This window comes from Ictalurus punctatus, chromosome 22 (assembly GCF_001660625.3).
Source record: "Ictalurus punctatus breed USDA103 chromosome 22, Coco_2.0, whole genome shotgun sequence".
Classification (NCBI taxonomy): domain Eukaryota; kingdom Metazoa; phylum Chordata; class Actinopteri; order Siluriformes; family Ictaluridae; genus Ictalurus; species Ictalurus punctatus.
Window position 1 is genome coordinate 19,248,797 of NC_030437.2, and position 14,789 is coordinate 19,263,585.

The 14,789-nt window shown below is 45.0% G+C and overlaps 1 protein-coding gene across 1 annotated transcript in view; it reads left to right on the top strand.

Annotated features, from left to right (window-relative positions):
• The window catches only part of mxd1 (MAX dimerization protein 1), a 33,190-nt gene extending 22,579 nt beyond the window's left edge, over positions 1-10,611 (top strand). The window contains exons 4-6 of the mRNA XM_017452121.3: positions 4,221-4,335; positions 5,697-5,856; positions 6,454-10,611. Of these exons, the coding sequence (XP_017307610.1) occupies positions 4,221-4,335; positions 5,697-5,856; positions 6,454-6,644 (466 nt within the window). The 3' untranslated portion in view covers positions 6,645-10,611. The remainder of the gene's footprint in view (positions 1-4,220; positions 4,336-5,696; positions 5,857-6,453) is intronic.
• Positions 10,612-14,789: the final 4,178 nt, after the last annotated feature.

Here is a 14,789-nt window from a genome sequence, read left to right on the forward strand (position 1 = left end):
CTAAGGAAGTTTTTTTTTTTTTTTTTAATCTCCTTATCAACCTCAAACGAGAGAAGAGCGTATGGAAGAACTTGGTTCCATGGCATTAAATGTAACTATAAACGGATAGAAAGTATCACGCGTCGTCATTTTATTAACTGTAATTTGCAATCGCTGACGAATTTAAGTTGACATTTGATGACAAACGTGCGTGTGTGTGTGTGTGTGTGTGTGTGTGTGTGTGTGTGTACGGTCTATAGGTCTATAAGTATGTGGACAGTGATAGTTCTGGTGGTTTCGCCTCTGTACACCAGCACAGTGGATTTGAAACGAAGCAGCGACGACTTTCCCGCCTTAATTGAAGGGCTTCAACGAAAATAGCACTTACAACCGTTTTCACCGGCTCAAAAGTATCCGGACGATCGACCAATGCGCAGTTTCCTCGTCATATCCTGACAAATTTAAGCAGATAAAAGGTCTGGAGTTGAATCCAAGGCTGTCCGTGGGAGCGAAAAATCCGTTATTGCAGCAAAACGTCACCCTACCAAATATTAACCCGTCGGGGGTGAATACTTATGCAAGCAAGTTATTTCAAGTGGGTTTTTTTTGTTGTTGTTGTTTTTGAGTGTAAACCTAGTTCCCAACATAAATCCGATGTGACTTTACAATAATTGGCGTAGAGTCTGTTCAGCGTTACAGAATGACGGATTCCAGCGTGTGTAATTCAGTAATACGAGAGCACTCGTCGCGGTTCTGAAGACGTGAAGAACGCGTCAACTGCGTAGCACGAACACCAGCTCCGGCTCATTGTGTAGACCTGAAGCAGATGCTTCATTATAGTAATTTATGCGTTTGCTTATTACAGGGACGGAACTGTAATCTCACTCAGCCTTCCGCTCCGACATGCGATTATACGCCTGATTACACAACGTTTCAGCACGTTTAACACCGACATCGCTGTCCGTTTGCTCCTGTTTGTTGAGTCCTGTTTATATATATGTATATATTTAAACAGTGGAGGGGATTGGACGGGGGGAGGGGGGCGGGGGATGGAAGTAGTAAAGAGCTGAAAATTTGGTTGTGATCATATTTCTTACTTTCAACAAAAAAAAAAAGATTTTTTTTTTTTTTTTTCATGTTTTTCTGCCAGCTGATAAATTGCTGGAAGCGTTGACACGTGACCCGTCTCATGACTCGCTGCTGAACCGAAACCAAACACGAAACATGTGACTTCTCGTAAACAGGAGACTTGCCACGTGCCAGGGCTGCTGTTTGTATCACGGTGTGTTCTGACACGAGCACACGAAGCAGACAAAGATGAGCTATGCACGAAGACGGGACTCTCTCTTATTTATTCCACGTGCCACGACCCCGAGCGTCCTTTCGAGACCTCGATCCTCAGACCTTTTCGCCTGACGTTACATCTTGACCGTCACGTGAGCGGATGTCGGTGTTCGTCTGATGTTGTAGACCCGTTGGAAGGAGGTATCGACGTGCGTGCGGCGCTGAGGACGCCGTCCTGGATTAAAAACGACGATAAAAACGGAGGGTTTTAAAATCGTACACCGTGTCTCGGAGACAATCCCACGTTTAAGGCAACCGTAAAAAAATCGCACAAAAAAACAACAACAACAAAACAAACCACTAATATACTAAAATTATAGCGTGGCACATGGCAACAGCCGATCGTCTTCATCACACCACCCGGTCTCTGATTACCGAAGTGTTTTATTCCCCTTACACCACCGCAGTTCACCAAAGATTACAGGTTTATATTTAATAACAGTGTGTGTGTGTGTGTGTGTGTGTGTGTGTGTGTGTGAACCATCTGAAAGAGAGCTCTGACTTTATTTCTCTCGTATGGAACGTTTGGATCATTTCTGTCGGATTTCCTGTTTATTTCCTGTAATTCACAGTAAATCAGTCCAGCGTGGTCAACGATTCACAATGAATATTCTTTTTCTCTCATTTTACATGTCTTGTAGTCTTCCCTCGCTTCTCTCTCTCTCTCTCTCTCTCTCTCTCTCTCTCTCTCTCTCTCTCTCTCTCTCTCTCTCTGTGTCTGTCTGTCTCTGTCCGTATTTAATGCTGTGGCTCACAAAGAGCCGCCCACACGAAAATACACACTGATGTTTTTCTGAGCTGGAAAGTACACACACACACACACACACACACACACACACGCACGCGCGCACACACACACACACACAATAGCTAAAAATCAGGCAGGCTAGGTTGTGACCCACGCCTCCGTATATATGTGTGTGTGTGTGTACAGTCACAGGAGTGTGTGCCTTGCGGTTGCATAAGCGGTCACGTGGGCGCGGACACACGCCACGCCCTCAGCAGCTGGTAAAGCCGTCATAGCCGTGTTTAACCCTTCACCGGCCCTGCGTGCGCAGTGCGTCAGGAATAAAACATACGTTTTAAGCAGCCTTTACCTGAAACGATCACACAGGCCACGGTCTCGGAGTTAAATTTACTAAGAGGAGGCGTGGCCTCCGTCTTAGGTTTAGTGAAAGGAAGGCGTGGGCTCTGCAGGTCAGATTTAGTGAAAGGAGGCGTGTCCTCCGTGACTGTCAGATTTACATAGTCTCCGTTTTTAAACATAAACATATAGACGCCGCTTCGGCCCGTCGCCGCGACAAGTCAACGCGTCCGCCATATTGACCCGGGCGAGACCGCCCTATAGACAAACACCAGTAATCGGGGGAGGTGCGGTCTCCCTGGATGAAAAGCACAATAACGTTTGCGTTTCTCGAAAGGTTTCGACGGTCTGTCTCCGGTTACTTTCACCCTCGGTAGTTAGACTCGGGAAATGATCCGTCGTCGTAAGGAATCGTGAAAACTCACACCCGTCGAGCATAGATCCGGATCAGATGAATAAACGCCGAGACGTCCCTAACGTAATACCGTTCGGTATACATGAAACGCGGATAAAGTCGGGGTTTTTTTCATCGTGGAAATGGATTCTTCTGTCTTCAACCTCAGTCTTTTAGCTTTTCTTGTGCTCCAGGTCAGAATTCTGGTCATTTTTAAATACTGAAAAATATCTGAATAGTGCGTGTTTAAGTAAATAATAATAATAATAATAATAATAATAATAACAACTAGCCACGATTTGATGACGAGCCGTTAGATTATTCCAGCCTATCGATACACCTGCTGTTAGGAGATGAGCAGGGAAACTGAAGACAGGTGGTTTATGTCCTGCGCTAATCCTGTCAAATTCCTCGGGTTTGACTCCCCTGCGGAAACACCTTCCCTTCTTCCAGCCACTTCTCACCGCCCGCTCGACCGCCTCTCTTCGGGAACCCTTCAGAGTGAGAGAAGTTAACTGGCCGACTAACTGCGGTAAGATCCACAGTACGTCGGTCGCTCAGCCGAAAGCAGGAGCTCGTCATAAAAGTCGGTTTGGAGATGAACGTCGGGTTCGGATGAAAAAATCTCGATCATCAGTGATCCGGTCCGCGATATAAACCGCGACGTAAGCCGAAACGTATTACTGCTGCCCTGACCAATATGGCGGCGACGTTGACCTACGATCCAGCGGCGTCTAGTTATACGTGTATGGTTTTATCTTACCAGCGTGTGTTTTGTCGTGTCGAATCATCCGCTTTAAACGTCTCTTTCGGGTTTGTTTATTGTCGGTAGCGAGACGACCACGGCGTTGTTTAAGAAGTAGATACACACCCCGCCAACACACACACACAGCGCTGTTTACTGAAACAACATCCTCCTCATCCGAGATATTCCAAAACCGGATTTCCAGACACCGAGGTCATCTTAAAGATATATATATATACACACACACACACACACACACACACACAGCAGTATAAAGTAACGTACAGACCACACGCACACAGGGCTAATCCCACACACTGCTCTCACATGCTGCTCATTGAAAGGTCATGTGATCTCAGATCAGCGCAGGGATTTAGGGAATCCTGGTGAACGCTGTAATGTCGGAGTTTGGAGAGATGATGCGTCAGGTCTCAAACCTTCCTGAGGGAGTAAAAAGCGGATTTCGGGGATAACAAGGGAACGAGAAAGTCCGATTAGAACGATTAGCAGGCCACGCCCCCTTCTAACCACCCCGCGGTCCCCGAGGCCATGTTTTACACAACCAGGAACAGGTGTTCATCATGGGTGTGTACTTGAAATACGATCATTTCTCTCTCTCTCTCTCTCTCTTTATCTCTCTCTCTCTCTCTCTCTCTCTCTCTCTCCTCTCCCAGGCGGGCGCATTTACGGCTATGTTTGGAACGCTTGAAGTCCCTCGTGCCTCTGGGACCAGACTCCAACCGGCACACCACACTCAGCCTACTAATGAAGGCCAAGGATCACATCAAGGTGTGTTTGTGAGTGTGTGTGTGTGTGTGTGTGTGTGTGTGTGTGTGTGTGTGTGTTTTTCACTGTGACTGCAGACGATCTCTAAACAACCAAGAAAGAAGGATATGTCATGTACACCGAGCCAAGCGCTCATTAAAAAGGCTTAATTTATTTATTTTTCAGTCATATACTTAATTACTTGTTTATCCTGCAGCCGGCTGCCACCGCGATCTCTCAAATGTGCGAGCGCTCAGGAAGCTGGCAACGAGCTTTCACACGAGCCGGCTTTAAAAAGTTTCTTTTTGAAGTTTTATGTGAATTAGAGCACAAGATGTGCGGGAATATAAGGGAGTTATAGATACAGACGGAAGACAAGGTGTAAACAGCACATAATAAAAATAATAATAATAATAATACACTCTCACTTTCTTGTCATTCGGCCGGGATAAGGACGTCGTGTTTGCGCCTCGGAGCTCCCCCGGCCCTTAGTTACCCGTCCCCTGTGTCTCTGGAGCGTTAACACAACTCCAACCTGGCCTGCCGAGGGACTCTGGGGGTAAAGATGGAGTCACGACGGAGCCAGGCGATATTTCTCAATCCCCATCCGAGCCCGTCGACTGTCCGAGCACAAACGCCACACACAGCTGGTTCAGAGCGGATATTACCGCGCAAGGCCATTTCTGCCACGGAGGTAAAAACGGTTTAAACGTCCTCGCGACTCTATATCTCAGAACTGCCACTTTATTCCTTGCAAGTGTGAATCTCCTAATTTTGACTTTTTTCTCGCAATTTTGAGTTAACATCTCTCGCGGGTCTTTTATTTTTATTTATTTATTTATTTATTTTTATTCCTCTCACGCCACAGCAATTTGCCGACACTAACGATTATTCATTTATTTAATTTTTTTTTTTTTTTTTTTTTTTTTTTTTTTTTTAAGTACAGCACCTTCTAACGGTTTCTAATTTATAGTTAAGTTTAAAGTCGTGGAACCTCCATGAAACGAGTTCTGATTGCGTTATAGCAGCTATAAACAGCCAGGATCCCAGGAGTTGAAGATAAAAACGCAGTCTGTCACGTTAGCGAGGAAAAAAAAAAGAAAAGGAAAAAAACATAAACTCCTTGAGATATGGGAACGTTACCGTTACCTCTGACCATTACGAAACGCTGACACTGGAGACTCCTTCGGTAAACGTTAAATAAACGTTTATGTGGAGCGTCCGCCGTACAAGTCTCTGTGAACGTGCTGTTGCTATAGAAACGTAGAAAAGATAACGTACTAGAACGAGCGCTTTGATATAAACCTATCAGCGCCACTGTTATAAGAAATGAATCAACGTGTGTGTGTGTGTGTGTGTGTGTGTGTGTGTGTGTGTGTGTATAGAGGTTGGAGGAGAGCGAGAGGAAGGCACAGCACGCAATAGATCAGCTGCAGCGGGAGCGGAGGCACCTGCACAGGCGGCTGGAGCAGCTGGGAGTGGAGCGCACGCGCATGGACAGCACGGGGTCCACCTTCTCTTCAGACAAATCCGACTCTGACCAAGGTACGCACACACACACACACACACACACACGTTGATTCATTTCTTATAACAGTGGCGCTGATAGGTTTATATCAAAGCGCTCGTTCTAGTACGTTATCTTTTCCACGAGGGGACTAAAGCGTAGCGTCGCTTGTCACCGGTGCGCCACGGGTATCTCTGGTACCTTCAGCGTCCGTCTTCCTCCTGGGAAAGCGGACAGAGTGTATTTTAGCGTAAACTAACTTAAAATACTCGCGGACGTCTAGCGGACGTCACTAGAGCCGATTTGTAGATTTCGGGAATGAACTCTCGAGAGGATTCGACCAACCGAAGTGGTCAAGTGCGCACTAGAAGCATGAACCGGGATTAGCGTCGATCATCGGGATTCCCCACAGAACATCGTCATCTCGACGCGTTGCGTAGCCGCGTCCCTCGAGCGTGGCTACGGACTGGGCCGTATCGTAAGATCGATATTATGTCACGGGACACTTTGTTTTTTTTGTTTTTTTTAATAATTACAAACTGACTGGAAGCAGCGGATGTGAAATGCCGTCGATAATCGTGATGTGATCTTTTGTTCTGAGCTTCTGTGTGTGTGTGTGTGTGTTTGCGGTACAGAAGAGTTGGACGTGGACGTGGACGTGGAGGGTACGGACTACCTGATGGGCGATCTGGAGTGGAGCACCAGCAGCGTGAGCGACTCGGACGAGCGAGGCAGCCTGAGGAGCAGCTGCAGCGACGAGGGCTACTCCAGCCACGTCAGCCTGCGCCGCCTCGCCAACACTCAGGAGAAAACTCTAAGTCTATAAGAGCACACCCACTCCCACCCGACCTCCGTCTCCACCACCTCCACTACTCACTCGCTCGCTCACTCACTCGCTCTATCGATGGATCTCCAGCGCCGGAGCGCGACGACGCGAACTGCACGATCCGACGTACGAAACGTCGCGGAACGAGAGCGCTCGCGTGTTCTCTCGCTCCGTGACGCCTCGTACGTACGATCCAGACCAAAAGACGAAGAACGAACGCCGAGAACGAGGAAAACGACGCAGCCCTCACATACCCGCGCCTTCACCGTCCAATCAGCCGCAGTGGACGTGAGGTCTCGTCTCGTCGTCCGATCAGATCCTCCCTACCTCGCTTCCGTCCTCTCCTCCTCGTCTCGTCCTCCGACGAAAAGCACGCCGTTCTTATCTTGTCGTACCAGAGAACGTTTCTCATTACCACACCCACTGCCTACGCCGACCCTCCTCCGCCTTCCATCAGTTCACCAATCAGATCAGGACGTTCCAGAAACAGGGCTAGGTCACCTGACCTATCACAGCATGGAATTTTGCACTTATAAGCAGCCTCTCGGTGTGAGCCGGCCCCCTTTGCCGCAGATCCATGAGCGACGTATGATTTTGTTTTGTCTTGTACACCCCCAACCCCCCCTGAGATCAGCGCCAGAAGGTCGGCTTTTACCAAAGATCACACAGCAGGAATGTTTATTTTTTATTTTTAATTTTTTTATTATTATTTTTTTTCCACCCCCCGTATTTTTTATTTTTTTTTTTTCAGGTCACAAAAAATTTACAGCAGCAACAACATTAAGGAAGGTGTACCATGTCATCGTCGTCATCGTGATCGACTTCTCGCCCCTCCGCTCTCCAGAGGGATCGCAGCTACTCTAGTTCCAGTATCCAGGTGTAGTCTTTAAGCTAGTCTTAAATCCTGCACTGTTCCGGCGTCCAACCCCCTCTACAACCACCGACCATCACCACCAACCGCATCCGAGCTGTGGGACGGTTACCTAGCAACGGCGTGACACTATCGCTCGACTGCTGCTGCTGGAGGAGTACAGCGAGACTTTTTTGTTTTCTCTCTCAACCAACCAAACCTGGCTAATATCCGATCTGGGATCTCCGCGCTCACTCGTCCGGTCGAGGAGCTCGGGATCGGGGCGGACGCGGTCGGGTATTAAGATCCGAATGTAAGTAGCGTCGAGCAAAGACTTCGCGAGGAGACGACGTCGGGATGTTTCGGTCCGCTGCTGCTGATGACGTGGAACCTTGATATTTCTTTTATTTCTCTCTTTTTTTTTTTTTTTTTTTTTCTTTTTTTTTTTTTTTTAATACACGAAAACTGTAAACTGTCGACGTGAGGAACGTATCGCATCGCAGCATGAGATTGTCGCGGGACTGACAGTTGAATTCGGGTCGTTCCATCTCTTCCTCTCTGGGCTAAGGACAGTGGTGCGGATGTGTTTTGTGGGATTGTTGTTTGTTTTTGTTTTTTTTTATTTGTGCATGTGTTTTGTTCCAGCCCCGCCCCCCGCCCAAAAAAAAAAAAAGAGTAAATAAGGAAGTAAGCACATTCCACTACCAAACAGGAAGTCAGGCAGCATTATAATCATAATAATAATAATAATAATAATAATAATAAAGTGCTTGGAATTATGGGAAGGCGACAAAAAAAGAGCTTTGGTTTTAACAGGGTGCACGAGTGTGTGCGCGCGCGCTCTCTCTCGTGCGAGTGTGACCGTGATCGCACACCCGCCCGCCCGCCGTCCTTCTCCGCCGAGACTCCGGAACTGTTTATCTTTTCAACGCCGTGTTGTTTTATGTATATAGTTTACAGAAATATATCGATCTATACATCTACACATCACAAAGTATTTATTTAATCCAAATATATGTCACAGATGAAATGTATAAGTTTATAAAACAAACAAACAAACAAAAAAAAGAGAGAAGAGTCTATTTAAAGTCGTAGTTTCCTTAGCGGTTTCAGTTATCCCAGAGGGTTTTATTTTTATTATTATTATTATTATTTTTTTTTAATCTAAACGTGTCGTTTTATTTGCACAGATTATCTCCAGCGTACGTATACGGACATTTAGAGCTCTGTTGTATTTAGGATATATCTGTGTACATCCTGATCTGACCTTGTGCTGTTCGACGTGTTCAATTCTTTCATTTCGTTTTGCTTTTATGAAAAATTTATCTTTGAAATATATTAAAAAAAAAATTATATATATATATAGAGAGAGAGAAATGTGTGTAAAATTGTAATAAAATGGAAGAAACGTGAGTAAAGGGAAAGTGTAGAAGTCGTAGTGATGGTAGTCAGGGAAAAAGCACGTCGCGTGACACGGAAACGAATCGCACGTACGTGACGAGCGTGAAGCTCGGCCGTCGTCCGAATGTAGATGTAGATTTTATTTATTTTTTATTAGCGCAGCTGAAAGACGAGACACAAACCACGGAAAACCTTAGCTGCCTGAAGGAAACGCACCAAATGAAATTTTTTGACAGATAAAACAAACAAACTTTTACCAAAAAAAAAAAAAAAAAAAATGTATGTAGGATGGTTTAATATGTGGAATTTTTTGTAATCACTTTGAAAATCAGCCCCCCCCCCCTCCCCCCACCCCGAAAAATAAATAAATAAGTAAATAAGCGCGGCGCGATTGCGACGTAGCGCCGGTACGAGGCGTGACGGTCAGACTGGGAAGGGGTTTGTGTTCTTGCTCACGTGTGTGTTTGCGTGTGGGGGGGTCACTGTCTACAGACGGAGAGAAAGGGTTTCGGGACGAGGGTCCCGTTGTGGTTCCTGCGGTGTCGGGTTCTTCGAAGCTGTTTATACAGATATGCTTTTGTCTTGTTTTTGTTAGTTTATGAGTAAAGTCCATTTCCTTCACAACGTGTCTAAGAACTGGTGTAATAATAGTGGTTCCACACACACACACACACACACACACACACACACACACACACACACACACACACTTAAATCCACCCTGCCTTTTGATGACTCCTTTGTCCTTTTGTTGTACTTTATTCGTGAAGATTCGTGTGAGCGTTTCGTCTCTCTGCCCTCCTTCAACACCAGCGCAGAGAGGAAATATATATATATATATATATATATCACTCTGGAACATTCTGTGAAAGACTTTATATAAAAATAAATAAATATAAAAAAGGGCGCGTTTGAGTAACGCAGGTTTTTACACCCATCTGTGCAGATTCGCGAATCATAATCATTAGCTGAAATGCACAGCATTTGCACAAACGCCCTGCGCGGCTCGAGCGCGTCCCGGGTGCTGACACACACTCGTGGTTTTGCTCGAGAACAAACCCCGCCCTCCATCCTCTTTTTTTTTTTTTCCCTTTCTTCTTTTATCTCCCCCGTCCAGTTTGAAATCCTGTGCCACCTTCAACCCTGCAGCTATCGTCCAGGAGTCGTGATGGATGTTTGCACTCCTTTTCGATGTGTACACGTACGGGGTGTCGTGAACTCTTTAATACCAAAATGGCTGAAGCCTTAACGACGTACGGACATTTCGGAAAAAGAAAAAAAAAAAAAAAAAACGATGTATGTACGATCTGGTTTTTTTTTTGTGTGTGTGTGTGTGTGTGTGTGTTTCTTTTTTGGAAAGCAAACCCATCGCAAAGTCCATTCCCACTGATCGTGACTGTGTCCTCAGGTGTGTTCTTCTACTAACCAGACACACACTTTAAAAATGAATCAATAAAAAAGCTACTGCCTCTAGGACAGCTACATGTCTGTTTTTGTTCGATTTTTGCGTTCAATCGAATGTCAAAACGGGACGTTTTTATGCCGTTCCTTTGTTTGAAACGACAACAAAATAGAAAACGCGGGCTGTTTGGATGTTGCCTACTCACCTGTGGTCAAAAAACGAATGGAGAATCAAAACATCAGCAACGATATGTACATGTATTGAGTTTGTTACTCTTTGCTAGTAACATCTGAAATAAAAAATTCAACAAAACACCACGGATTTTACTTGTGGTTCTGTTTGGATGGTCGGTTCTTTTGGGTCTCCTTTTAATAACGGAATTTTACACTCAAATGTAAATCGGGGGCTCTGTTCGAGAAAACTCGTATTGAGGATTTTTTTCCGAATTCCTGAAATATTCATTTATCTTTTTTTTTTTAACCGCATCGAATGCTCGGAAACAATCAGTTACCTAGCAACTCCCAGCTAGGGGGTCTCCGTTATACGTAGCTTGAACAGCAGATATTTGAGTTGCGTTTAATCGGAAATCCGTTACTGCGAATGCAGACTTTAATACACTGGAAAAGTGTAATACACTCTGCCTACGTTTTTTCCTAGGTTCTTTTGAATGTCCGTGGAATAAAATAAAATATCAGATGCCACGAGTGAACCTCCTGCCATCATTTACACGTTTGAATGACGATGTAACACGGAGCAATGTGAAAACATGAAATGAAAAATGACCTTATATGGTCATGGGCGTTGTGTCGACTCAGGACGGCTGGTATTCGCTGCTATTGTCGGGCGACCGTTTGACGCCGAACACAACGCCTTGGCGTGTTCGCTGAGCGCAGGCTGACGGTCGAGAGGCGGGAATTCGGCCGATGTTTGCTGGGAGCCTTTTTATAATCGGCCAATCGGTGTGCGAGAAGGCGGGACTTACGGAGAGGGGTTAACGCAATGCAAACACGTGCACACATGATGCAGTTTTAGACCATAAACACATCATAATGAAACTAAAGCTGAAATCCCACACGTTTACTCAAATTTACACGCTTTTTTTAAGGTCTGAAAAAGAGGACATGTCCGGGGAAATAGAGGGCGTGCGGCCCCCCTAACAAAAGCGAACAAACAAATTAACTTTGTGCAAAATTTATTGCCGTGTGCACCAGATGGTTGCTCACGTGAGCCACGACTGGCGAGAGAGAACCAGAACTATACACTAGACCTCCGTCCATACATTCATTTCTTTGGTTTTAAATGAAAAAATAAATTAATCCTGGTAGTATTCCCATTTTTTTTTTTACAAAATGTACCAGTAATCTGATCACTTTGTTTTTTTGATGTAACTGTATGACGGATTCCAGCTACCAGTCCTTTGTATCCTGATTACGTAACGCCGTTACGTGTATTCCGTTACTCCCCAAGCCTGCACAGGTTTTCATTAATGCGCTCGTTCGAATACGTTATCGTTTCTATAGTAACCGCTCGTTCACAAGTTTTCTGCAAGGAGATGTTTGTTTAACCTGTATGGAAGGAGTCTCCAGTGTCAGTGCTTTGTAACGGTCAGAGGTAAAGCTGTAACTCAGTTTTCCAACATCTTCACACTTGTTAGAGATTAGGAATCTCAGATTATGTCCTTCAGTCCTCCGTCAGCCTTTTAACTCTTAGTTCTGTGCCATGAGCGAGAAAGTGTGATTGACAGAGTATTCAGGCCTGGAGAGTCTAAATGAACATACTGACGCATGCTGTTCACAGAGACGTCCGGTTTATTCGTGCAGAACAGGAGTATTTATACACATAGATAAGCAGCCGTGCATGGGCGTGTCTCTACTTGTGCCGGTGCTAGACAGATTCAGACAAAGCACACGGCACACAGTCATACTACAAAAATACGTCTTTTCAAGGTATAGAGAATACATGTGTCCGCTATAATAAAGGATGGCAGCTGATCAGCTTATCAGAAGAGGTAATTAAGTGAATACATTCATCGTTGGTATTTGATAGCAGTTCATAATATGAGATCACATGATATAAGAGAATCTCCTTCAACACTCTTAAAAAAATTTCTTCCAATTAGAACCAAAAAATGGGTTTTCAGCCACAGGAGAAGCCTTCTAAGTTGCACAAAGAACCTTTTACTCTCACGCTCTTTAGAGAAGCATCTATTTACTGGTGTGTTAGAGAAATGCGTCGAGGGTAACAGTAACTCCGCTTCATTGCACCACTTTGTCGTTGTTATTTGTCCTATAACGGCGTTTTATTCCTTCCATAGATTTTGTCCTAAATAGGATCCAAACTGTAGTTGCCATGGTTACTAAACCGTTTGGATGTTTCGGTATATACGGTCCCAGACGTTTAGATCTGAGAGCTGGTCGGATGACGAGCTCTTCTTCTCTTTGATCTCCTGCTGGAGAAGATGGCACGCTCCACCAGGCTCGCCGCTGCAATCTGGAGCGGGACAGACGGCGAGGCTTAATCACAGCACACTGGCGGTAAGCGGATGAGAGGAGCGAGGGATGCGAGGGAGAGAAAGAGGAGGAGATGGAGAGGTGGATGGGTTTGTAAAGCGGTGTGTAACCCTTAATGGTGAAAGGAGATGCCCTCTATTAGCAATCAATAAGCTGATGAGAGGAAGGATGGCGAGAACTGTACGACCTATTTACAAAGGCAAGTGACGGAAAGGGCTGATCGTTATCCTGAAACTGTCATGCCGAGACGCACTTAGCCCTTTGCTGATCTCACCTTTTCACCTCCATCTGTACAGAGGTGTAGCTGCACGACAGGTTTGAGGGAACTTCCTGAAGGCCAATAAAAAATGTGCAGAACGTTACGAAAAACCTCACATGACCCCATCTTACTACCATGTAGGACTTTCGCAAGTCTATTTTCAATTGTCGTTGCTCTTCGAAATGAAGAGGCCTTCCCTGTCTGGAAACCAGTGAAAGAAATAAGAGGACGCGGAGCTGTGGTAAGAGGTGGTGACGATCTAATAAACGGAATAATTTAGGATGAGCGGCATTGCTCACACGTTTGCTGGAGTGTCTCCTGTACGTACATCTGGAGGATTTAAAACAATATTTTCATCGTCACGAGACGGTACGTCAGAGCTTTCGTAGCTTTTGGGTCCGTCAGGTTTCCAAATCGAACTGTAAAATGACGTTAAACACACTCCGAGACGAGCTCGGTCTCGCTTTAGAATTTTCTGCCTTTGTCGTGATTGGCGTCATGATCCGCGGCTCAAAGCGTTCCCTCCAGGATTAACGCGGAATCAAGGAAACTCCACGATATTCTTGAGGGGGAGCTTGCATTATTTTTTAAAAATGACCGCACGCTCGGGCCGAGACGCGTGGTGTGACGTCATCACAACGTCACATCGATCGCATTCAGTCAAAGCCCTTTCCGAGTCACGCCCGTGGAAAACGAGTGCAGCTAAGACGTCTCGTTTCCCAACAAACATCGCTGCAATAGACCGCGCTAAACAATTTCCTGCGATTGCTTGATAGACTTGATGAATATAATATAATGCTAACATTTTCAGACAGTGATTCTTTATAAAGGGTCAAATGATGGCAATGAAAATGGGGGGAAATGCCACGAGTAGTAAAATATTTCATGCTAATTAAAAAAAAAAAAAAAAAATAGCCTGTTTTCAGTAACAAATATATCAGTCAGAGAGGTACCTACAGTGATCATTTCTTTACTGCTAATATGTTGTATGTTTTTGTTTGTCTTTAGCTGGGCTGTGTCAGTGTTTCATGGTCTGAAGAAACCAATTTGAATAAAGTCCTTGAAAAAAAAAAACTAAACCTGTAAATGTATTTAAATGCGCAGAATGTATTACCCGTGTGTGCCATTACTTTTTTCTTTTGGCAGACTGCACGTATCAAATGCTAGTTCCAGTTCTAGCTAGCTAGAAAAACATCTTCCTGCAGCTCTTAATATCAAGCGACGGTCTGTGAGAAAATTCTCCGTAACATCGTTTTAGCCTTCATTTTTTTTTTTTTCTTCAGTAACTTGCTAACAGCTAGCTGGCTAATCAGCAGCCTGTGCGAGATGAATGTTACATTTCCAAAGCGAAGCGGTTCCACCCTCGTTCAGTCCAGGAGGTTAGCAAACCTCATGATCTACATTTAATAAATCTGTTAGCGATTCAGCGGGGTTTGATGTTTCAAGGTCGTGGGTTGAAGGAACGGATTTGAATAAAAACATAAAAATGTAAATGAATGCAAATGTGCAGAATGGGTCACGAGTGTCTGTGATCGCTGAAAGGGAACACGAGTATCATTTTAAACAGTGAGTCAGAAAGAAGAGACGCTAGAAAAAGAGCGCTTCTCGCTGTTCATTCGCTAGCTAAAAGCCTGCTAGCGTATCCGCCGGAATGACGTCGACTAATAATGTCGCTAATTCGTTTCATTTCACCACATGATAGCTTGATCGTCTCAGTCCATAT